Source organism: Tenrec ecaudatus, chromosome 13 (genome assembly GCF_050624435.1).
Source record: "Tenrec ecaudatus isolate mTenEca1 chromosome 13, mTenEca1.hap1, whole genome shotgun sequence".
Lineage (NCBI taxonomy): Eukaryota > Metazoa > Chordata > Mammalia > Afrosoricida > Tenrecidae > Tenrec > Tenrec ecaudatus.
This window is the reverse complement of record NC_134542.1, coordinates 68,724,415-68,748,906: the sequence shown is the minus strand read 5'-3', so window position 1 is coordinate 68,748,906 and position 24,492 is coordinate 68,724,415. Positions and strand designations below refer to the sequence as shown.

Below are 24,492 nucleotides of genomic sequence, written 5' to 3'. Positions count from 1 at the left end.
AAATATTCTATTTACCTTCATTATTCACATTTTACAGCTAAATCTTGGATTTTATTTTTACTTGCTAAGTTAGTGAATTTCAAACATTTTGAAAGCAGAATCTTTCTTCCAAAACCCTAAGCTCACTTCCATTGAGTCGATTGTGACTGATAGCAACCCTGTAGGACAGATGAGAACTGGCCCTGTGGTTTTCAGGCTGTCAGTTTCTACAGGAACAGAAAGCCTCACTTTTCTCCTGAGGAGCAGCTGGTGGGTTTGAATATCTGGCCTTGTGGTTAGCAACCCAACATATAACCTACTGTGCCACCAGTGCTCTTTAGAATTCCTTTAAGGGCAATAAAAGCTACATAAAACGTCATACATCCTATAGAAAGCAGATAGCTCTCAACTGTGTTCCAAGGACTTTTCATAGAGTATGTACTCCTGACACATGGTTGGTAAGTTTTAAGCATACCTGGTCATTATCACTTTATTTCTGTTTAATCTAGGCGACAAAAGGCGCGAGAGAGACAGCAGAAATTGCTTGCAGAGTTCGCTTCAAGACAGAAAAGCTTCATGGAAACGGCAATGGATGTTGGTAAGTCAAAATTTTTAGTTTAGAATTCTCAAAATGACATAAAAAGTGTCATAGTCCAATCAGTTAACAGGTTTAAATATTACTGATGATTTCTAGGCTTTATTTAAATAATAGAGTAGTAGGAAATCAGATTTAGGCTAGACAGTCCATTCTGTTGAGTAGCTTCCATTTTCAGAAAGTTTTTCCTGGTGGTAGTAATATAGTATTCTCTTTTATTAAACAGCTTCTTAGATTTGTATCAGATCATTAAAATAATTTTCACATGTTTTTAGTACCTTCTTTCTCTGCCTTTCCACTCCTTCCCCTCTTCTAGCATTTTGTAGAAACGTAGAATATGTACATAATTACAAATAAGAAAATATTATTTTTACCACCACCCTAATTTAGGCTATATCCTAACATCTTTTCTTAAAAAATATAAATTCACTTTTTACTAAAAGGAAACAGTTTTTTCCTTATGTAAAGAATTTCAAACATAAAGAAACTCACCAAAATAACAGTATTGTGAACACCCATCTACCAGTAGCACCTCCTGCATGGTTTTGTTGTATTTGCTAATATGTGCAGTAACAGACATCTAGACATTTTATTCCTAACTACTTAAGCATCCATGGAAATGAGTCAGACTAATGAAAGGAACTGTGCATAAGCACTGTAGTTGATAAAGTCTCCTTAACTCTGAAACCACTGACGACTACACAGGGGTGAACAGTTAATAGATGGTGGGTAATAGGAACCAGGTTTCTTATTGCGGGAGTGGGAGGGTAGATACAAGTAGGGGGAAAGGCTAGAGGGATCCGTTTGCAAATGGATTAGCATTGGAAAGATCAGTGTGAATTCATGCTTAATTATAGGTGTAGATGGGCACGTCTACACATCACCTGTTCAGCTTACCGTACTCTCGAGGTTTGTCTGTGGCTCCCACTGTTATTTCAGAAACCAGCAGGGTCCCCTAGGGTGGACAGGCTTCAGTAGAGCTTCCAGAATAAGACAGACTAAGAAGAAAGGCCTGGAAATCTACTTACAAAAATTAGCCAACAAAAATTGTATGAGTCATAGCAGAGACATGGTGTGATATGTTTGTTTTAGTTACTGTGAGATCAAATTAGATTAGAAAGTGGCCCTCCATTTGGGTGATGTGTCATCGTGGCATTGGAAGCCTCTCATAAGGCCAGAGGAATGATGTGTGTCACGAAGCCCGATTTAGCTTTGAAGGTGTGGCTGCTAACGGATATGTAAATATCCAGTGGAGCATGTGTCTTCCACCAAATGGGTAAGCCCCAAGAATAGCTGCTTTGCTCAGGATGTGAAAGATGCACCTGATAATGATTGAATTCTGATGTAAGAAGGGCTGAACTCCAAAACACCCCTAAGTGCTCCTCACCGGAGGGACCTCCTGCACAATTGGAATGCGGCCTGGTTACCCGTATGTGGGTCAGTCTTCCCAACCACTTTATTTAATATCACTAATAAACTGCCATGCATCACTTGCTTGCTTGGGAGCCATCGTGTTTTCTGTCTTCCCTGAAACACAAAAGGAGAAGTCCTCCGATCAGGTCATTCCACCTGGATAGACAAAACAGGCACTCATCAGAATGATCCGTTGCTGGAGGAGAATTTCATAGTGGTGGAAACAGAGGACCACTGAAGGCATGGGGGACTTGGTGAGAATAGTGTTGATGAGCTCAAACATGCCAGCCATCATGTTAATGACATAGCTGTATCATATTATCCAATCAGCATCTTCCCCGATCTTCTTCCCTAGACTCATCAGAAGGTTGTTTAGTGGAGTGACAAAGGCGAGGCTTGATGACATATTTCTCATGAAGAAGAATTCCAAATAATTTATGTAGGCACTTCACTCGAAAGGAGGTGAAGCATAATCCCCCACTCCATAGGTATGACTAAATATGACTCCCTTCCCATGAGCACAGTATGTAAAAGGGGGAAAGAGTATTTGGTACAACCTCCTCCAGTTAGTCGGAAAATATTAAGAGTGAGAAGTTATGTTGATGGTATGTATTATGTTTACATGATGTGATGCAATTACCCCGGTAGTCTTCTTCCCAAAAGTCCACAAACCATGACAAACAGCAGACAGATTTTAAAAAAATCATTTTATCCCGGCTATCAAAAGAGATAGTGTCTGGGGTCTTAAAGGCTTTAAGGTGAGCAAGCGGCCATCTAGCTCAGAAGCAAAAAAGCCCACATGGAAGAAGCACACCGGCCAGTGCGATCACGAGGTACCAAAGGGACCAGGTATAAAGGCATCATGCAAAAAAAAAAAAAAAAAAAAAAGATATATGTGTGTATATGTATATATATGTGGGTGTGTGTATATATATATGGGTGTTGGTGTATGTGTGTGTATATATATATATATACACACACACACCATATTGAATGAAGGGGGAAGTGCAGAGTGGAGACCCAGGCCCAAGTGTCGGCCAATGGAGATCCCCTCATAGAGGGGTTTAGGAGAGGAGATGGGTCAGTCAGGGTGCGAGGTAGTACCGATGAAGAACACAGCTTTCCCCCAGATCCTGAATGCTTCCTCCCCCCAACTACCATGATCCGAATTCTACCTTGCAGGGCTGGATAGGGCAGAGGTTGTACACTGGTACATATGAGGGCTGGAGGCACAGGGAATCCAGGGTGGATGATACCTTCAGGACCAAGGGTGTGAGGGACGATGCTGGGAGAGTGGAGGGCGAGTGGTTTGGAAAGGGGGAACTGATTACAAGGATCCACATGTGACCTCCTCCCTGGGAGAGGGACGACAGAGAAGGGGGGGGAGGGAGACTCCGGATAGGGCAAGATATGACAAAATAATGATGTATAAATTACCAAGGGCACATTAGGGAGGGGGGAGCGGAGAGGGAGGGGAAAAAAAAAAGAGGACCTGATGCAAAGGGCTTAAGTGGAGAGCAAATGCTTTGAGAATGATTGGGGCAGGGAATGTATGGATGTGATTTATACAATTGATGTATGTATATGTATGGATTGTGATAAGAGTTGTATGAGTCCCTAATAAAATGTAAAAAAAGAAAAGAGGAGAAAAAAAAGAAAATGATTAGGGCAAAGAATGTACAGATGTGCTTTATACAATTGATGTATATATATGTATGGACTATGATAAGAGCTGTATGAGCCCCTAATAAATTGTTTTAAAAAATCATTTTATTAGGGACTCATGCAACTCTTATCACAATCCTTACATATATCAATTGTGTAAAGCACATTTGTTGCCCTCATCATTCTCAAAACATCTGTTCTCCACCCAAGTCCCTGGCATCAGCTCCTCATTTTTTCTCCTATCAGACAGATTTGCATTGAAGTATATTCTATTAAATGCCTCACCAGCACTTTCAAAGTTATCCAGGTAGTTAGAAAATAATAAAATCTGAGAAATGGTTACAGTCCAGAGGAACTTAAGGAGACACAGTAACTATAATGTGGTGTCCTGTACTGAATCCTAGAACAGAGAAATAACATTAGGCAAAAATATGGAAATCTGAAGAAAATAAGCACTTCAGTAAACATATCAGTATTATATCACTAAAACTCGACCAATGATATGAAGAACACCCCCCCAAAAAAACTGGAATTGTGCTTGGCTGAGTGGGGCTTTCATAGTACACATATTCCTGCTAGGCGAGCATCGAGCTACTCGCTCTGAGTTAGTGCACCCACTGACATTGCTGGGAAGGTTCTCTCTGGTCACAGTGAATTTTTTCATAAAAGCAGTGTCGCTCGAATCTGGATTTTTGTGATGGCCAATCTACAAGAACAGTGTGCGCCTGTGAAATTTTGTTTCCTGCGCAGGAAAAATACTGCAGAAATGGTTGTAATGTTGAGTGCAGCTTACAAGGACAGCACTATGGGAAAAACTCAAGTCTATGAGTGGTTTTCTCGTTTCAAAAAAGGTGTAATGTTGATTGATGACAAACCTTGTCCCGGTCTTCCATCAACTTCCCAAATGGTTGGAGTTCATTCCACCAGGTCAGACAGTTAATCAAGCTTTCTATTTAGAGGTTTTGAAAAGATTGCGTCACAGTGTGTGACAGGGTCTGATTTGTGGCAGATGGAGGACTGCTCTTGCCACCTCAACAATGCACCTACTCGTGCAGCCATCTCAGAGTGCCGGTTTTTGGCAAAACCAGCAGGCCTCTCTTGCTCCACGCACCGTACTCACCTGAATCCACTCTCTGTTTGCCTTCTTTGTGTTTCTGCAAATGAAGAACATGAAAGGACAACGATTTGACGACATAGAAGAGGTGAAGAAAAAAACAAAGGAGGTGCTGTCAGCCATCCAAACAGATGAATTAAAAAAAAATGTTTCCAAGAATAGAATGGCAGATTTGACAAATGTATTAAGTGTAATAGAGAGTACTTTGAAGGTGATAAAGTTGTTTTGTAAAAAAGTGTAAATACATAACTTTGAAAAAAATTACATTTTGGGGGGGCTACCCCTTGTATATTTTGGTTCATTGTGAAAGATGTATCATGTTAATTTTTAAGATATTAATAATGGATAAAACAATGCAGACTTTAAAAAATATTTAGTAGGATTTTATTTGACCATTTGGCCTTTTTTTCTTTTCTTTTTAAAAAATCATTTTATTGGGAGCTCACACAGCTCTTATCATAATCCATACATCCATCCATTGTGTCAAGCAAATATTTGTACCTATGTTGTCATCATCATTTTCAAAATATTTTCTTTCTACTTGAGCCCTTGGTATCAGCTTCTTGTTTTTTCTCTCCCTCCCTTTCCCACTCTCCCTCCCTCATGAACCCTTGATAATTTATAAATGATTTTTTTTTCATGTCTTACACTGACCGATCTCCCTTCCACCCACTTTTCTGTTGTCCATCACCAAGGGAGGAGGTATACGTAGGTCATTTTGATCGGTTCCCCTTTTCTCCCTCCACCTTCCACTTCTCCTCCCTGTATCGCCACTTTCATGATTAGTTCTCAGGGGTTGATCTGTCCTGGATTCCCTGTGTTTCCAGCTCTTATCTGTACCTGTGTACATGCTCTGGTCTAGCCGGATTTGTTCGGTAGAATTGGGGTCATGATGGGGGGTGGGGAAGCATTAAAGAACTATAGGAAAGTTGTATGAACTTAAAACTTATATTAAATCAAACATTTATTTAGAAAAGAAAAAGAAAGAGGATATTTTCTAGGTACAGAGTAAAGATAAAGAACAAAGCACAACTGGCAATAATGAAACGATGCATTCAGGCCAGTGCTAATGCAACCGTACCCACATTTATGACCTTGTGCAGTGGAAATTTTATAATATTGGCAGTTGTCACAGGGCAGTCTGACTTCTTATCAGGAAACAGTAAGCTCAAGTAATATGCCTAGTCCATGAATAGCAACTCACAAGACTAATAGCAAGTACTTCTCAGTTATAGTTAAAAATTAATGTTATGTCCCCTTAAGACCAGACAAAATGCAATTTCGAGAGTGCAGTGGAGAAAATCCTCTGTGTCACATAAAGTGCAGAGTAAACACTTCCCAGTGCCACTGTTTTGCAGCTGACTGTTCCCCAAGATGTCTACTTGTGTAGTATTTACTATGCAAAGGCATCGACGGTGTGGATCATAACCAACCAGGGAGAACATTGAGAAGAATGAAAATCCTAGAACGCTTCCTTGTGCTCATGCAGAGTTTGTACATGGACCAAGAGGCAGTCATCCGAACAAAACAAGGGGATATTTTGTGGTTTAACATGAGGAAAGGTATACATTGGGGTTTGTCACCTTTTACCATGCTTATTTTATCTGTGTGCTTAGCAAAATCGGAGACAATGGGCTGTCTGAAGAAGAATGGGGCATCAGGATTCAAAGAAGGCTTATTAAGAACTTGAATTTCCTGAAAGCAAAGAGAACTTGAAGTGCTTATTAATGAAGATCAAAAATAAAGCCTTCAATATGCTTTACACTGCAACATAAAGGAAACAAAATCCACATGACTGGCCAGTAAATAACGTCGTGATAAAGGGAGAAAAGATTGAAGTCGTCAAGGGTTTCTTTGTACTTGGCGCCACAGTCCATGTTCACGCAGGCAGCAGACAAGAGATGAAACGACACACTGCGAGGGTGAATCTGCTGCACAGAAACCTCTTTAAAGTGTTGAAGAGCCAGCTGTCATTCTGAGCACTAAGGATCTTCCACGCTTCATCGTTAGGACATCGGGAATTGCTAACAAAAATACGGAAACTTGACATCTTTCGCTCCCTAACACATTTTAAACATAGTTATTTAAGTTCGCTTTTAGCTATTACATATCTCAGAAATCACATCTGCTTCCCTGCTTTTCCCGGCTCCCTCTAGCGGCACTCATTCCTTTTTCAGCACTGGGAGCCTCCCTCATCTTTGTGAATTTAGAGGCTTCTCATCCATAAGTCATTGTTACCTCAGTATTTTATTTCTTGTTAGTAGTATTCCATCATCACCAGAACATTACCGTTACTTTATATAATAGTGCTTTTAAAGTTAATATGCTCATGCCTAACTTACTTCCTTGTTTAAATGAACACATTGAGTATTTATGATTGCAGAGAGATAATCGGTAGAGCTTGGCATAAAGGAGAAATGTGTTTTCCTTGTATATCTTCTATCTCTTTCTAAGTGTTGCCATATTATAAATTTACCCTCTAAGAAGTCTCAAGAAAAATGAAAATAAACTTTTCTTCTTTTAAAATGTTACATTTTAATAGCTTTTTAATACATATGCCTTTGCATCTGTTTTTGGTATTAATTTTATATGTAAATGACTCAACACCAGAATTATATTTAACCATATGTTCTTTTTTTAAAATTTATTTTTTTTAACCATGTATTCTTTAAAGCCTTTCTCTATATCAAGTCCACTTTTTGTTGAACATTTTTCTCACTTTTTATTTTAGCAAGATGTTTTCCTATAATTCTATTACTAGATAAGTTTGTTGATGTTGTAGTTCAAAATTATCTGAACTCGATTCCCATCGGCTTCATTGAAGAGCCTTAGGAACTAAGAGTTCTACTTCCCCCTCAGACTCTCCGGAGACTGACATTCCTATGGAGATAGCCACCGCGGGGCCGCAGGTGTCGGAGGCAGCATATGACTGTGTTATCTGCGGGCAGAGTGGCCCCTCCTCTGAAGACCGGCCTACGGGACTGGTGGTTCTGTTGCAAGCATCTTCAGGTAAAAAACAAAGTAATTTTCTCTCTTGGAATGTGTTAGACCCACAGTCTATAAAACAGATGAATAAATAACATTAATTGAAAGCTATCTCAAGCTAGAGTAAGGAGTAGTAAGTAAGTAAGTAAGTTCATGTAGGTATTACTACATAATCATCAAAATCTTAAATATCAACACTTGAAGCTACTGTTTCTTTTTCCCCTCAAAATTAAAACTATTGTCTCTTGACATCATCTCCATCTAGACCAGCGGTTTTCAACCTGTGGGGTGCGACCCCTTTGGGGTTGCCCGATTCATAACAGTAGCAAAATTACAATTATGAAATAGCAACAAAAATAATTTTATGGTTGGGGTCACCACAACACGAGGAGCTATATGAAAGGGTCGCGGCATTAGGAAGGTGGAAAACCACTGCTCTAGAACTTTATACTTTAGAAGGTGGTATTCTGATCTCTCAAACCCTTCCCCAAAGAATTGTGCATTGTGTTTTACATCAAGTCAAAATGTGGTGTAGTTTGTGCACATGTGAGGGACTCAAATTTGTTTCTTTTAAATACTCTTTGAGTTTGTGGAACAAGAAGGATGAAGGGCAAGATCAGGGCTGGCAAAGTTTTCCAGTGGTAAGCTGAGTAAAGCTTCCCAGTGAAATTCTTATAGGATAGCTCTTGCTATCCTTGAAGAATGAGCAGGTCCATTTTTAGGATGGGAAAAAATTCCTTGGTACAACTTTGTTGTTGTTGTTAGGTGCCATTGAGCTAGATCATCAGAGTTGGTTCTGATCCATGTTGACCCTTGGTACAGCAGAGCAAAACTTTGCTTGTTCCCTGCCGTCCTCGCAATTGTTCCCTGCCCGAGCCCATTGTTGTAGCCACCGTAGCAAGGCCGTCCTCTTTGCCTCTGCCTCTCTGCTCTACCAAGCGTGATGTCCTTCTCCAGGGACGGGTGTCTCCTGATATGTCCAAGTATGCGGGATGAAGACTTGCCCTCCGTGCTTAGTGGAGCACTCTGGCTGTACGATTTCCCCTAGCGCAGGTTGGTTTGATCTTTAGCCGTCCATGGGGCTTTCAGTATTCTTCTCTGGCACCGCATTTCAAATGCTTTCCGTCTTCTTCAGCCTTTCTTAATTCCATGTCCAATTTTCACATGTAGATGAGAATACCATAGCTTGGGTCAGGCGTCCCTTAGTCCTCAAAGCAACATCCTTGCTTTGGGCTTGTGCAGCAGATTTACCTAATGCAAAGTGTCTTTTGATCTTTAGACTGCTGGTTTCATAAGCATTGATTATGGAGCCAACCAAGCAAGACAAAATCCTTGACAACTTACGGTCTTCTACTTAATAGGTTTTTGCTTTAACTTCCTCCTTTTGGCCTCTCCCTCATGTATTAGGTCATCGAAGAACAGCTGGGGTTTTGCTGAACGACCATATCATGGTCACTTAACGTGTTCCTCTGTCCAATCTATGTTTGCGGTATTTGAGGCAGTAGCAGCCATCAATGCTTATTTCCTATATGCAATTTCTTTTTCATTCTTTCTTTGTTTATGAGCTACACTATCCTTTAAAAGATGTTTTACCTTATCAATTATTTGTTTAGTTTACCCTGCCATAGAGATTATAGAAAGATAGGGAAAAGACTGCATTTCCCCCTTTACTTCTATCAATAATTGACTAGTATTTGCTTTGCCTCCACAGCACACACTACTTTTGTGTCTGTGTTTGATAATCTATTGCAGTGGTTTATTATAGAACTCACAGTTGATGCTTATGATTATGGAGTTTATTAGGGAAGTTCATAAGTTATAATTCAGGTGAGAAATGCTCAGGATATAGTTGTCTAGTCAGGTAGTCAGGACGGTTTCTTCCCTGCTGTTTCCCAAGGCAGGCCTCAGGACTCTTTCTGACCTGCACCCTCTTCGTCTGGCCAGTGACCTGCTCGGGCAATGTTACAGAACTCTTTGGGGCAGCTAATAAATGCTGAAAAGGCATGCCTTTCTGCTATAAGCCTCAACCTACAGGCTTACACATCTGAAAGTTAAGTGCCCAGTGGTCCCCTCGCTCCATAAGCCAGCCTCTTGCCTTAAAGCACTTAACTTGCTCTGTGGACTAGGAAGTCCACCACTCTGTCTCATATTCTGGCTCCTGGTTCTGCTGCTGCGACTCTGCCAATCATCTGGTGTCAACAAGCTGTCTCTTGGATTCAGGAAATTCAGTGCACAGGGTCCTCAGGGTCCTGCTTAGTGAGGTGCCCGCCCCCTGTGACTTCTGAGATGGCTGGTTTAATACCCAGTAAGATGGCAATCACAACGAGCCACGTTAAAATCTCTTACAGCTGAATCATATATCTTGATCCTTCTCTTCCTCCCCCGCACTCTTAGACCCAGACTCACAACGAAAACGAAGGGCATTTGGTGGCGATAAGAAAGGCTCTGGCTAGAGGGGCCATATTAAATAATTCACTGCCCTGCAGTGCTGTTTGTATCAGTGCGGACAAAGTTGCATTTTTCACACTGATGCTCACATTGTGCTCTCTTTGTGTCGTCCCCTCTTCCAGTTATCTCCTGCTTATTTTAGCACAAACCTGGGAGCCTTGGTTCCTTCTGTGTTTGCGAGTATCACAAGTTATACTGAGTTCATTTTAATGGGAAGTAGTCCTTCAAGCTGTCAATCTAGTATAAGGTGTGCTGACTGCTATAGGCCTGGTTCTTTGACACGTGGCCAGGTCTTGAAACCACACATCAAAGGAAAACTCCCACACTTTGTCAACTTAGTTGGACATCTTTGACTTGTACTGAACTACAGACTTACAATGAGAAACCCTTAAAAACACAGTTTGCATGAAGTCTTTCTAGCAATTCTGTCTCCATGCCAAGGTGTTGCTCTTTGGCCTCACTGTTGCGCAGAGTGGCTGTTGCAGACAAATACTCACTTTGGGAGTGTCTATTCTCCACAAGAGAAGAGAACGATGTTATGATGTCATGTAGTCGCCCCACTCCACCAATCCCCGTAGTTTTTGCAAGATTTACGAGGTCCAGAGTTAAAAATCCGTATTTTTTAATCCTCAGAATGGTATTTATAAAAATATAGTAAGTTAGAACTAAATTTGTAAAGAACCATGAATTGAGATTCTTAGAACAAATGTTAAGTGTTGTTATTTGTAGAAAAGCATAGGCAGAGAAAAACATAAAGGAGCAAGCGAACAGCTGGTATAGGAGCAGAGTCTTTGTATCCTATTAAAAATAAGTTGGTGTTATTTCAAACTTGATTATTAGAAAGATAAGATATTCACTGTAATCTTCAGGATAACCACGAAGAAAAAAAATAAAGAACATATAAAAATGGTAATGAGAAAGGAATCAAAATTGTACACTAGGAAAAGTGAATTACAAAAGTACAAGAGAGGGCATATAGAAGATAGCAAAATGGCAGACGTGCTTTCTTATTAGGAATTACTTGAAATTTAAATGAGTTAAACTTTCCAATTAGAGCGATGGGCAGAATGGGTAAAAAACAGCCAACTCTATACTAGGACACAAACAAATTGAAAGTGAAAGGATTGAAAAAGATATTCCATGAAAATAGAAATCAGAAAGATAGCTGGAGTGGCTATAGTAATCTCAAACAAAGTAGACTTTTAAGATAAATTGTTTCTGGAGGTCTGGTGGCACAGTAGGTGAAGAGTTGGTTTGCTAACTGCAAAGCCCCCAGTTCAACTCCACAAGCCTTCCAAGAGAGGGAAGATGAGGCTAGTTCATCTTATAAAGATTTAAAGTCTTGGAAACCAGAGGGGCAGTTCTATTTTAAAAAACTTAAAAAAAAAAGATAAATTGTTTCAAGAAACAAAAAAGAAAAATTAAGTATTGATCAAAAGAGTCAGTCATCCTGATGGACTTGTGTTGTACTGGGCTGGGATGCCTTCCTGATATGTAGTTACTGCTTGATAAAAAGCTGAGTATGTGGTTCAATTCTACTCTGATACTCATGGAAGTGCCAGGAGTAGGAGTTGACTCGTTACAGTGACAGTTGGAGACTCCAGCACCCCACTTTCAATAATGAGTAAACAACTAGACAGATAAACAGAGAAATAAGAGATTTAATTTTATAGCTAGAGCTAACAGACATTTGTGAATAGGTTTCAAAAAGTTCATGGAAGATGGAATGAAAAGATAATGGATTAAAAAAATAATGGAGTTTTTAGTGAACATTTTGAAGCCCCCTTATAAAGAACATTGAGTCCAACAATATCCATTTTCCCCAACTGCACACGAGACCTTCTCCAGGCTGCCGCTGCTGGTAGACGCTGTCTAGTTAGTTGTAACTCACGGCGAGCTTATGAACAAAGAATAAGACACTGCCTAGCTCTGTGCCTCCCACCGTCACGCTTTGTTCTGTTTGTGCTCGTTGTTGTAGCCACTGTGTCAGTGCATCTCCTTGAAGGAGCTTCTCTCTCTTGTCGACCCTCTCCCTACCAAGCAGGACCCCTTTGATAGGGACTGGTCCCGCTTCATAACATGTCCAAAGTATATGAACTCTAGAATTACTGCCCTGGCTTCTAAGGAGCATCTTGGCTGTACTCTTCCAAAGCAGATTTGTTTTTTCTCCCCGCAGTCTATGGTAATTTCAGTATTCTTCACCAACACTGAAATGAAAATGCATCCGTCTTTTCCATTCTTCTTTTCAACACCTAACTTTCACATGCAGATGAGGGGATTAAATGTACACTGGTTTGAGTCAGGTTTACCTTAGTCCTCAAAGTTGCCATCCCTGCTTTTTCATAGTTGGAAGAGATGGTTCGGAGCAGATTTCTGAAGTGCAGTGCTGTTCTTTTCGCCAGGTACCACCACGTCACTTCCAGCTCCTCAGGATCCTGTGCACTACAGAAGGGAACAGCCTGGTCCCACGCCATCTCACAGTCGTTCTTATGTTTGCGCCCACTGCTGCAGTCATCCCTCTAACTGAGTGCCTTACTCCTTTTTTGCTGACCCTGTACTTGCCCTAGTCTGGTCTTTCTTAACTACATGTCCAAAGTACCTGAGACGAAGTCTTACCATCCTTGTTTCTAAGGAGCGTTTTGGCCGTACTTCTTCCGAGATAGACTTGTTTCTTCTTCTGAGAGTCTCCAGTACTTGGCGTACTCTTCACCAACTCCGTAGCGCAGAGGCACCGATTCTCAGTGCAGCGTGCCCTTTGATTGCTGGACTGCTGCCTTTGAGAGTGTTCCTTGTGGATCCAAGTAAAATGAAATCCTCGATAACGCCAGTCTTTTTCTCCATTTATCATGTAATTGTGAGGATCTTTGTTTTCGTAATGTTGAGGTGTGATCCAGAAGGCCGTAGTCTTTTGTTCTTCATTAATAAGTGCTTCGAGTTCTTTTACTTTCATCTGTCTTGCCATGCGTTCTCCTAAGCAACCTTCTGGCTGCAGTCTTACAGCACAGATGTATTTGTGCTTCTGGCCATTCTTGGTATAGTCGCTATTCTTAGCCTAGCCTACCCCCCACATGGCTGTCATTGTTCACGACCACTGTGGTGTTTTATGTGTTGTGCTGATGCTAGAAATTGTATTGGTAATTTTTCAAATATCAGTAGAATTATACATGATAGATAGGTTTCAGTAGGAAGACGGACCTGCTGATCTACCTGTAAAAAAAACTTGCCAGTTAAAACTCTATGGATAGCAAGTAATCTACAGAATGACACATTTAGACTATTCAATTACCCTTCGACACTTTTTAAATGTTTTTGTAATCTGAATCGATTATATTGATAGTTGCAAGATATCAATGTTCAAATTCTTTCATTCCCTATATCTGGCCGAAGGTAAACGCTGCGCCTGGGCCTTTATCTGGGCACCACAGTTGTCAATTTTGGTCAACTGCTGCTAAGTGGCCTCCAAATCCTGGTGTGCCGAGGAGAACCGTGCTTCCTGGGGTTAGTGAAGCGGTGCATTTCCGCAAGCTGCTTCCTACACCTGTTTTCTGATATGCCTCCGGGCGATTTCCAACCACCAACTTTTATTGCGTTTATGACTTATTGAATATCATTCTTTTTGATATTCAAATTTCCCCAAATTTGGCCACCCAGAGCTTCTTCAAGACTTTCTGACGCCTGCTGTCAGTGTTGGAACACTTCTTGCTCTCAGTTGCACAAAACACGAGGCTCGCCTTATCCTTTCCCCCGTCCTTCAATTCACTGTTTCTCCAAAGATCTCAGCTTCCTTTCAGTGAGAAATAGTTTGCGCAGAAGTTTATCATCCTGAAGAATCATTGCTCTGAGACATTTTCACCAGACAGGTACCTGTCAGCCTGTCCATCCATTCACCCCTGCCCCCCAGTCTTATTATGAGTTCATTTTGAAGATCAACCATTAGCATATTTGGAGCTTTATTCTGCAGAGAAAAGTGAGAACACCATTCTTTTAGATAGTTAGAAATAGAAACAGTCTTGTAGCTTGCTTGCTGTAAGCACTGTGGCTTTTCTTGGTGAACGAGTTATGCATGCCGGTTATTTAATGATCCTTATCTCTGCTGTTCTTCTAGTTTTAGGGCAGTGCAGGGACAGCAATGAGCCAAAAAAGCTGCCTATCACTGAAGAGGAACAGATTTACCCTTGGGACACTTGTGCTGCAGTGCACGATGTTAGGCTTTCTTTATTACAGCGTTATTTTAAAGATGTAAGTACTTTTTTATTGAATAATTTCTCTCTGTAGAATTGAAAATCATTTTCCTTCAAGTGCAATTTTATATGTTTTGTTTTCTCTGAAAATGCTTTTCTGATTTAAAATATGGAAATGTATTGGAAAAAAATGTAGATGGTAAAATGACTTAATTAAAATATTAATACATTAACATTTCATAAATTTAATACCTTTGCTTTAAATGTGTAAAAATGTCTAAAAAACCTTGAGGTAATAGGAATTCAATTCAGTTGCACGATAAACTTTAAAAACAACAACACTGCTATTGAGTGAGTTTTGACTCAGTGCCCATTTGGCAGCATTGTGAGACAGAGGAGAACTGCTCCTTAGGGTTCTCGAGGCTGTCAATCCTGATGGGAGCAGACTGATTCATCTTTCTCCTGTGGAGCAGCTGGTGGGTTTGAACCTCCAACCTTGTGGTTAGCTGCCCAATACTTAAACCAAGGCGCCTTTGGTAAGCATTAGCTCTAAAAACTGTTAGGTGTGGCATGAATACTATGAAGATTTTTGTTTCCTTTTACTTTCATTTAAAGATGAAATAAAATATCATTTAAAAAATTGAAGCAGTCCAGATTTGATTCATATCTACTGTTGCTCTTTATTGTGAACCTGGTGATTTTTACCGCAGCCTTTGCTTTTGAGGGTTCTAGCACTCAGATGTGTCTCAAGAATTGAAGATGCACTTTATTTCTTCGGTAATAACAGTATTGTTAACGTCTCTGTAGGATTTCTGTACTACTGTGATAGTTTCCAACAAGGTTTCCTTTAACCTGATACTGATTTTTGTTCCAACTGTATCTTGGATTAAATAGGTATATGATAGATAATGACTTAAAATACTGAAAATATGTACGATATAAAGACCTCATTTTTGATCGACTTGATAGATTTCCAAATAAAATTTCGTTTTTGCCCATAATCCACTTGTTTAAATAGAATAAATCAGAAGGAAGGTGGAAGGGAGAATACGTAATGATTTTCAACAGTAACTGATCAAGTGATTCAAGAATCAGAATCTGGCTCTGTAATTGGCTGGATAAGGAGAAAGTTTCCGGTGGATTCTGGGGAAGGCTGAGGGTTCTAGTTAATGAATTAGCCTGTAGAGGACTGTGCTCTGACCATAAGAACTAGAGCTTGGCTCCAGTTCTGCCATTTCTTAGCAACGTGAGAATCCTGAACTACTTTTAAGACTCAGTTTCCTTATCTGTCAATGAGGGTTCTTAATGGTCTTCCATATGGTAACCCACCAGATTGTGAGCATGGAATGAAGTTTCTTGAGGTTATTTTGCACATAATAAAAGTGAATCTAAATTAACAGTAGGGTTTTTAATATTCAAGCTAGCCCATGAAGAAAGGCTCAGATTTGGCTGTATAGATAATTTGGGTAGGTAATAGGCACCATAGTCTCAAATATTTTCAAAACCTTTAAGGTGAATTATAGTTATTTTGGAATAAGGTTTTTCTATATGTGTATGCATACAGAAACATACACAAGTGCATACCTTTCATTTTTTCTGCCCTCTTGTTCTTATATATTACTCTATCAAAGAGGCCAATAGATAGGCACATTTTGAGGGAAATGAAATTATGCTAAGATCTACTTTTGCAGAAATTTTCTGGCACTTTTATTTCAGTCTTATTTTCTTTCTATAAAATCGACTTAAATTTTATCATTTTGGAATCCCTTTGAGTGAATGTATGAAGATGATTCTAAAATTAAATACAAAGGAAAAGTAATTTGATTGTATTAAAGTATGACCCAAAACTAAACATCTTAGTTGTGGGGGTGGTTTTCTTGTAACCAGAATAGTTACCCATTACTAGAAAAGATCCCTCTGAGGCTCTGAGTCGAAGCTCAAGTCTCTGTGATTGTCCCGTTCACTGTCATGAGTAGTAGTGACTGGTGTTCCCTCTACTATGACTCTAGGGTACTCTCATGCAGGCCACTTTCTGTATACGTGGTGTTTCCTTTGCACTAGATTCTTGTGGAAGTTTTGTGTCCCATCCAGGGCTGGCTCATGCTTTTGTGTATTGTAGCTGCTCAGTGAAGTTCTTACTGCATTGTTCTAGTGTAGAGTGCCAACAGTTAGGTAGCCAGCATAGACTGTAGAAAAGAATCGTGATTAACAGGCACTGTTACGGAATACACAAATAATCTGTGTAGATACTCCTCCTTTCAGATGAGGTACATGCATTTTACAGAGTTACATGTAGAATTTTAGTCATGCAAGACAGTAAATTTACTTTAGAAGCAAAGTTTTACATAAGAGAGAGAGAGATCAGTATTGGGAAGGCATCTCAGTTTTATAAGCAGATTTAGGTTTTGAGCCTGGACCCTACCACTTATCTCTGAGTGACCTTGAAAATAATTGATTTCATCTGTAAAAAGGGTTATTACCCCCCCCAAAAGGGGTTATTGCCACCTTAGCTATGAGGTTTTAATAAACAAAGAGGTTGTGAAGAATCAGTGTTAAGAGCTTAGTCTAGTGGAGGGCCCATAACTCAAGTCCCCAAAGTGTTAGACTTAGTAAATATTATCCTGCTTTGTTTCAACTTTGCATAGATTCAAATAAGATATCTACCAGTAACTTGAAACTGGACAGGGAGTCAACATCCGTAGGTCCAAGAAGGAAGAAAAGGTTGATTATGGAGATGATTGAACAACCCTTAAGATTGAAATATTAAATTTGTATGATATGTTAATTATAACTCAGTAAAATAAATAAAAACTGCATAGAGAGATGACTTATTATTTTCAGTTTGCAAAGCTGTTTTCACTAAAAAGAAAGATGAATTGCAGTTTTACAGTACAGTGCCAAGGAGAACAGCTTGTTTATTAACTGCCTGTCAACCATTAGAAAATGATCTACTACCAAAATCTGCGGCTGTTTCTAGCAGCTCCAAAACACAAAACAGAGATGAGCAGGCCTCCTGTTGTCTACAGTAGATGCCTGCTCACCTGCTGTGAAGATTTCATTTGTGCCGTTACACATCTTTAAATCTATCTGCTGGGGAGGCATTTTGCAGTGTGCAGTATTTTTCACTTCCATGTGCTCTAGAACAGCTGTAGCTTAGTGTTGGACCTTCGTTCACTGTCATTTCAAGGTGATCTCGTTAGTTTAACCAGAGGGTTTCCAAAAAGTTGGCAGAAAAGTGTAATTTAAAAGTCATGGAATTTTCCCAAGAACTTTCTGAAACCCCTTTTTATAGATAGTCCACAAATTTTTGTAAACCTAAATCTGCTCTAAAAAAAGAAAAAATAGATATTATAAAGTATAATTTAACTTAATACGGACATGGTGACACGTACATTTTGTTATCTACCATCACTATTGTCCGACCTGCTGTCGCACTCTGGCCTGATCATTTACTGACTGCAATGCTGAGGTCAAGCTCTGATGGGCTTTGACAGAGGCCAAATGAGGAAAACTCAAAGGAGGGTGTTTTAAGAGAGAACATTAAGGCTATGGATAGGTTGAAGGGAGGAGTTATCAGAGAAGTTGAAGACCTCGGAGCAAAAGTGGATGAAGAAGATATGTAGTTGTTACGTGAAGGGCTTCATCATGGAAAGATGAAGTTAAAAGGTGATAAGAGTTTTTCCACAAAATTATTGAAATTCCTTCCTAGAGTCTGCATTCCTTTATGACATGTTGAACCTTCTTAAATAATTAAGGATAGCTATGTTTCATGGTTAGTCTTAGGACCACATTTCTACTTTAAAAACAATATAGGAGACGCATCATGGAGAGACTAAAACTTGACATCAAGGAGACTAGTTAAGAAAGTGTTTAAGCCAATTAGCAGGTTGCGTATTTGTATCTATTACCCAAGCAAAGGATCTGGTCTTGCAAGGTAATTGAAATACTTGGAGGGAAGTTACACTCAGAAGAGAGCCGCACGGTGAACAGACCCTGAAGGCACGGGGACTTTGAACTGACAGCCTTTCAGTTAGCAGCGGGTGCTTAGCCATTGTGCCGCAAGGCCTCTCAGTACTACCGGGTCGAGATAAAATGGGAGCACGACAGCTTATCCTGAAGCATAGTATAACAGCAAGAGCTTACACTTTATGGTGTGGGAGAATGATTAATTCATATTTTTATGATGAACATAGATAGCATGATTAAGATAGATAGCATAGTTATTTGGGAGCTGAAACTATTACAGTTTGCAAGATAACTGTATTAGGGTTGTCTTATTGAGTGTTACCTGAAATCACAAAAATGCAACCTCTGTGTTAGTATAGAAATAGCAATCATACAGAAGTTTATATGGATGTATTTAAATATGTTTGCGTATATTTAAAATTAACTTAATTTTGCTTGTTTTTAAAGAGTTCCTGTCTCTTGGCAGTGTCAATTGGTTGGGAAGGAGGTGTTTATGTGCAAACCTGTGGCCACACGTTACATATAGACTGTCATAAATCTTACATGGAATCATTACGGGTGAGTTGATTGGAAAACATGGTAAAAGTTTATGTATCTGTACAGGCTTTGAATTGTTTTTGCAGCTTATGTACTCCGACTCCAGCTCATCATCCTGAGTGAACTTTGATGACTGTGTGAATTACCCAGCCATACTGGGCTCACAGTTCCTTGAACTTTCAGAGATTTTCTTTTTGCCTTCCTTTCTTTCCCCTTCCTCCTTCCCCTCCATTTTAGCGATTTACTTCCACGGCTGCAAGTTAGGCTGTCTGTTTATTCTGTTGTGCCAAGGCTCTGAAACCTTAAGCCTCACCATCCACAGTATCATTTTAGGAGTGTTCTCTAAATCCTCTTCTAGTCACTATTGTTCGTTTGTCTTAGCTCTGACTTCGTTGACCTCTCTGGTTTCTGCCACCTCCATCTCTTCTTGAAGGTGTGAGCTCTTTTATAGCCTCATTTGATTGATTCTTCCAGGCCCTTCCTCTTCTTGCCGGTCATTCAATCTGCCGCCGTTGGTCTTGGAGTCAGACATCGAGCTGTGGTAGAGAAAGGCATGCAACTGAGTGAACTGGTATCATCACAAATGAATGTTTCCAGTGACAGTCTGGTCTGTAAATTAGTTCACTTGTCTGATCACTTCCCTCTTCTACTTCCCTCAACTGTTATTCTACACCCTTGGCATCCCAATAGCAGACTCTTTGCCTAAATGGCAAGACCGTTTCATTTCACCAGATTCTTTCTCTTCTTATATGACCTAGACAACAGTGGCTTTCTTGCACATTTTATTCGTTGTCTCTAACTTGTTTTTCTGTTCATTGAAATAACTGCATGCCTACCAGACCTTTCTTCTTCTGTTCTTTAAGGAAATATTCTTTCTTCTGCTTAGGAATGATCTCTCTGTCTGCACGCTAGTGTTCAGGGGCTGGCTTCATCCATAATTGATGTCTTTTTCTTAGGTATCTTCATTTTGCCTTCCTCTTCTGTCCAGCTCAGCTCACGAATATGCTAGAGTCTTTAACGTTTCTTTCCTTGACCACCCATTTCTTTTTAGTTGTAGTCCCCTCTCTGTCCTGCCATTCTCAGCTCGGCTTCTTGAAACCATGGTCTTTATTCCAGGCTTCCTAATTCAGGAGCAGAGGAAGTCTCTGTTTCCTTTCTTTTCTTCACCTTTTACATGTAGACTTTTACCAAATTCTATTGATTCCGCCTCCTTTATCTCCTATAGTGTACACTTTACATTCAGCAATCCACTAATTTTTGCGCATGCGTTCTTTCTTTACCTTGATTCTTTATTATGATTTCTTTCTTACTGATCTCCTTACTTCAAGACTGAGTCATTTACAACATTGTATCCTTCTCTTAAAAATTCGATACTGGCTCCCAAACTGCTTGCACAGACAAGATGATACTTTATAAATCTGATGGAATGAAATCTCCAAAGGAGAAAGTTGATTTTTTTATTCGAATGGCATCAGGGAACTCCATGAAATGGACTTGTTGGTTGCTCTGACTTGATCTTCCATCAGTTTACCAACAATGACCTGATGAGTCCTTCCTTGAGCATTTGGCAGGTCACGTCTTCTGCAGGAGAGAGACATGGCTGGCTGTTTCATGAAGATTTTCAGGCACAGGGACCCTGTGGGCCAGTTCTACATCTTTCCAGCAGGGCTGTTATGATGGCAGCAGGGATAGGTGCTTGAGCATGCTACACATTTTTCATATCTCTCCATTCAGCAATTTATTCAACAAACACTTTTTCAGTACCTACATTGGGGATATAGCAGTGTTGGGTGAGACAACAAAATGAGCAATTATAGCATTTACACTATAGGTGTTATGAGGTGTGTGTAGGATCTCATGAGAACAAAAATCAGGGTCCAGAACACCTGATAAGGTAAAATACTTGAAAGATAACGAATGAAGAGTGAAGATGTAATTAGAGATCAGGTGGATTATAAAGTATCTTGTGGTTCTTGTGAGAACCACAAGATACTTTGGATTTTATACAGATTTCTTACGGAAAGCATTAAAATCATTAAAGGCTCTTAAACAGAGGTGTGACATGTCCAGAAAGATTACTGTGGCAGTTATGAAGAAAGGAGATTACAGAGAGATAAGAAAGAATGCAGTAATGTCATTTAGGAGGTGAGGCACGTGGGTGATTTACAGGCAAGACAGTGAGATAGGGGGAGGAAGCTCTGGATTTAAAATACACTTTGCAGGGTCACTTGGTGACAAATTGCATGTAGAACATAAATCAGAGATGGTTAAAATCCTTGAGTCTCATATTCACTCACTGACTCACTCTCAGCCATCAAGAGGATTTCAACTCATAGATAGCAACCCTGCAGGGCAGAGTAGAACTGCCCTTGTTAGGTTCCCAAGTCGAACTCTTTCTGCGAGAAGAAAATCTCATCTTTGTCCCTTGGAGCAGCAGGCGATTTTGAATGACTGACCTTGCAGTGAGCAACCTCACTCATACTTTACTATGCTTGCAGGGCTCCATGAGTTTCATGTTAGGGGGACCATGTTGGCAGCCATTATGGTTGGGAGACAGCATAGGAGGGATTTCCAAAAAGGGCAGGAAGTTAAAAGTGGATGGAAAAAAGAACTGATAGCATTTATTACTTAGCTATTAAGCAGCAGGAGGAGGCCGGAAGTGGTCGGAGCTGACATTAATCTCCTCTCTCTGAGATTGGACTGGTAGCCTTACGGTCCTAAATAAAGAGAACAAGAAAGAGATGGAGTTGGTGGTGGAACTTGACAGTTGAAGATGGTTTCGAAAAACCTTTTGGGAAATGGATAAGAGAGCACTTCCAAAGTCTTGGAGAAAGATTGCCAAGCAATATTCATAGCTCAGATGATATCGGAAACAATTTATAGTAAAAATTATTTGCTTTTTCTCTAACAACACTTAGTGAGAGTGTAGGACGGGGAAGACACAATTTTGCATGAAGGTTTTGTTAGGTATATGTGATAGAAGGACATATGGAAAGAGAAGGAGGGTACTTGACAGAAATTTAACTAAATTTAGTACCTAAATCAATTTTCCTCATCACTTCAAGTTCTTCACCATCCCACCCAATTTCAGCATCTCTGTGGATGACCAATCTAATATGTTATCATTCATCTCCTCAACCTCGTCAAGCCCGTAGGCTTGATCTCCATATACTCTCCAGTACCTGTTACTATGACCAGACCTTGATCATGCAATCAGCCAAAACCGTCCCATGCCAAACGCATTCAATTCAAACATCTTACCTTCTAATCACCAGCTTCTATCCCCTTCACTTTTCTTCCATTTCTAAAAGTCTCATCAGTACTGATGGTCCTGCTGAGTGTAAAACTATAACCTAGCCTTTCCAAGCGTTTCCTTCCCATATTTCTTGCTCACAGACTCCCTCCACCCCCACACCTTCCCACATACAGAAAGCCTCCGTGCGTGTCATAGGCCACATCACTCCTTTCTTTTGAACGCCATGAAGGAAGATACATGACGCTCTCCCAAACCCATCCACAAGTCTCCACGCACGATGGTATATCAGTCCGTGTCTGCTCTACTCGTTTCGCGTCCTGCAGGCTTCCCGTCCCTGTAAAGCCTGTTACTTGATATCCCTGGGTTGGCCCAGTTCTTTTTCTGTCAAGTACTCACCTTTCTCTTTCTGTAGTTGATTTATTTCATAGTTAGTTTTTTCTTATGACATATATGAGAGATTGTGTGTGTATGTGTGTGTGATTAGTATAGTTGGCTTTTTCTCTAATTTTATTTCCTAAGTATGCTATTTCTGGACATTGGACCATATTCTTTGCATAATTTTCTGTGAGTTGTCTTTTTTAAAGAATGGTTCATTAAGTGTAGTGTGATGGCATAATTTTTGTTTTCTTCAAATGTGTGCATCATACATCTCTATGTTTATTTTATCTTTTAGAATGACCAGGTTCTTCAGGGCTTCTCAGTGGACAAAGGCGAATTCACATGTCCTCTCTGTAGGCAGTTTGCAAACAGTGTTCTTCCTTGTTATCCTGGAAGCAATATGGAAAATAAACTTTGGCACCGTCCTGGTAACAAAAGCATGCAGGATCTCATAAAGGAAGTGGAGGAACTGCAGGGACGGCCTGGAGCTTGCACAGTAAGCTGAGGGCGCATGCATCCTGGTTAACTCAGCTCTTCTTGTCAGCTTTTATTTTCATGCATTTTCTAGATGAGACTGGGCCTTTTTTGTTGTAGGAGAAATTAAAAGGTTTTTCTCTTCTGTTGTAATTATAAGAAACAAAAATAAGAATAATAGAACAAATTAGTATCAAAAACTCTACTTTCTCTAAATAGTAGAAATAGTTACAGCTTTGATAAACACCTTCCAGATGATGAAGACCTATAAGAAGCCTAGTCATAATAAATCTTTTTGAGCTGTTGAAATCTTAAAAACAAAGCAAAAGAAACCCAAGTCCTGGTATGCTATTTCTTATTAAATAAGGCACAATCTAATCATTTAAAAAGGAGCCCTAGTGGTATTGTGTTTACACCTTTGGTTGACCACCCCAGGGTCAGCAGTTTGAACCCACCAGGCACTCTGTAGGAAAGAGATGAGGCTTTCGTCTCCTATAAAGGTTTGCAGTCTCAACAACCCACAGGAGCAGCTCGACTCTTTCCTATCGGGGTGCTATGAGTTGGAATTGACTTGATGACTGTGAGTTTTGAATAGAATAAAAATACGAATTGTTTAAAAATTAGAAAGATTAGGATTAAGATTATACCTGTGTGTAATATTATACATATTATAGATATGTAATTAATTGAACTGTTAACAAATCAATCCACTGGGGCATTTAGCATAAGTGAACTCTTCTCATATCCCATCCAGAAGGATTCATTCATTTGATTAAATTCTTAAAATATTTCACTGTATTATAGATTTAGGATATGGTTTCTGAGAGAAGTAGCAGCTGTGCTTGGGTCATACAGTATTTGACTTTTGAAACAGAGTCAGTTTAAATCTCCTTAGAATGATTCATCTCCTGGTAAGCCCCTATTTCAAATGAAGACTACTTTTAGAATTGTGATATTTTTTCCCTTTTGTAAATCTGAATATTCTTTCAAAGATATTGATATTATCTTTAAAAGATGGACTTGAATGAAAGCCAGATTTAAAAAATAAACTTGGTAACTTTATTCTAGTAGTTTTGTCATACACTTTGTGTATATAATATTTGAGTTACATTATCAACTACAATATAAAATTAGGATAAAAAATTGCTTAAAAGAAAGTACTTTTTGATTAGTTGTAATCTTTGTGCTCTAAATCAGTGTAGTGGATCACTGTGTTGCATCTGTTTGACCTCTGAACTTTAATGTCTTAATGTGTTCATATGCTTCTCATACAAATATTAGATTATTAGGTGAAATGACTATAAATGAACTTTATCAGTATATTTGCATTTTTTTATAGTCAGAAACCAACTTAAGTAAAGAAATGGAGTCTGTAATGAAGGACATCAAAAATACCACTCAGAAGAAATACAGAGACTATAGCAAGACCCCGGGCTCACCAGATAACGATTTTCTCTTTATGTACTCTGTTGCTAGGTTGGTATATTTAGTATATCCTTTT

The 24,492-nt window shown here is 39.6% G+C and overlaps 1 protein-coding gene across 1 annotated transcript in view; it reads left to right on the top strand.

The window, feature by feature from the left end:
- UBR3 (ubiquitin protein ligase E3 component n-recognin 3) overlaps positions 1-24,492 on the top strand; it is a 176,607-nt gene that overhangs the window by 112,162 nt on the left and 39,953 nt on the right. Inside the window, exons 24-29 of the mRNA XM_075529394.1 lie at positions 489-577; positions 7,626-7,775; positions 14,305-14,438; positions 18,794-18,904; positions 22,813-23,013; positions 24,331-24,467. Coding sequence (XP_075385509.1) covers positions 489-577; positions 7,626-7,775; positions 14,305-14,438; positions 18,794-18,904; positions 22,813-23,013; positions 24,331-24,467 — 822 coding nt within the window. The remainder of the gene's footprint in view (positions 1-488; positions 578-7,625; positions 7,776-14,304; positions 14,439-18,793; positions 18,905-22,812; positions 23,014-24,330; positions 24,468-24,492) is intronic.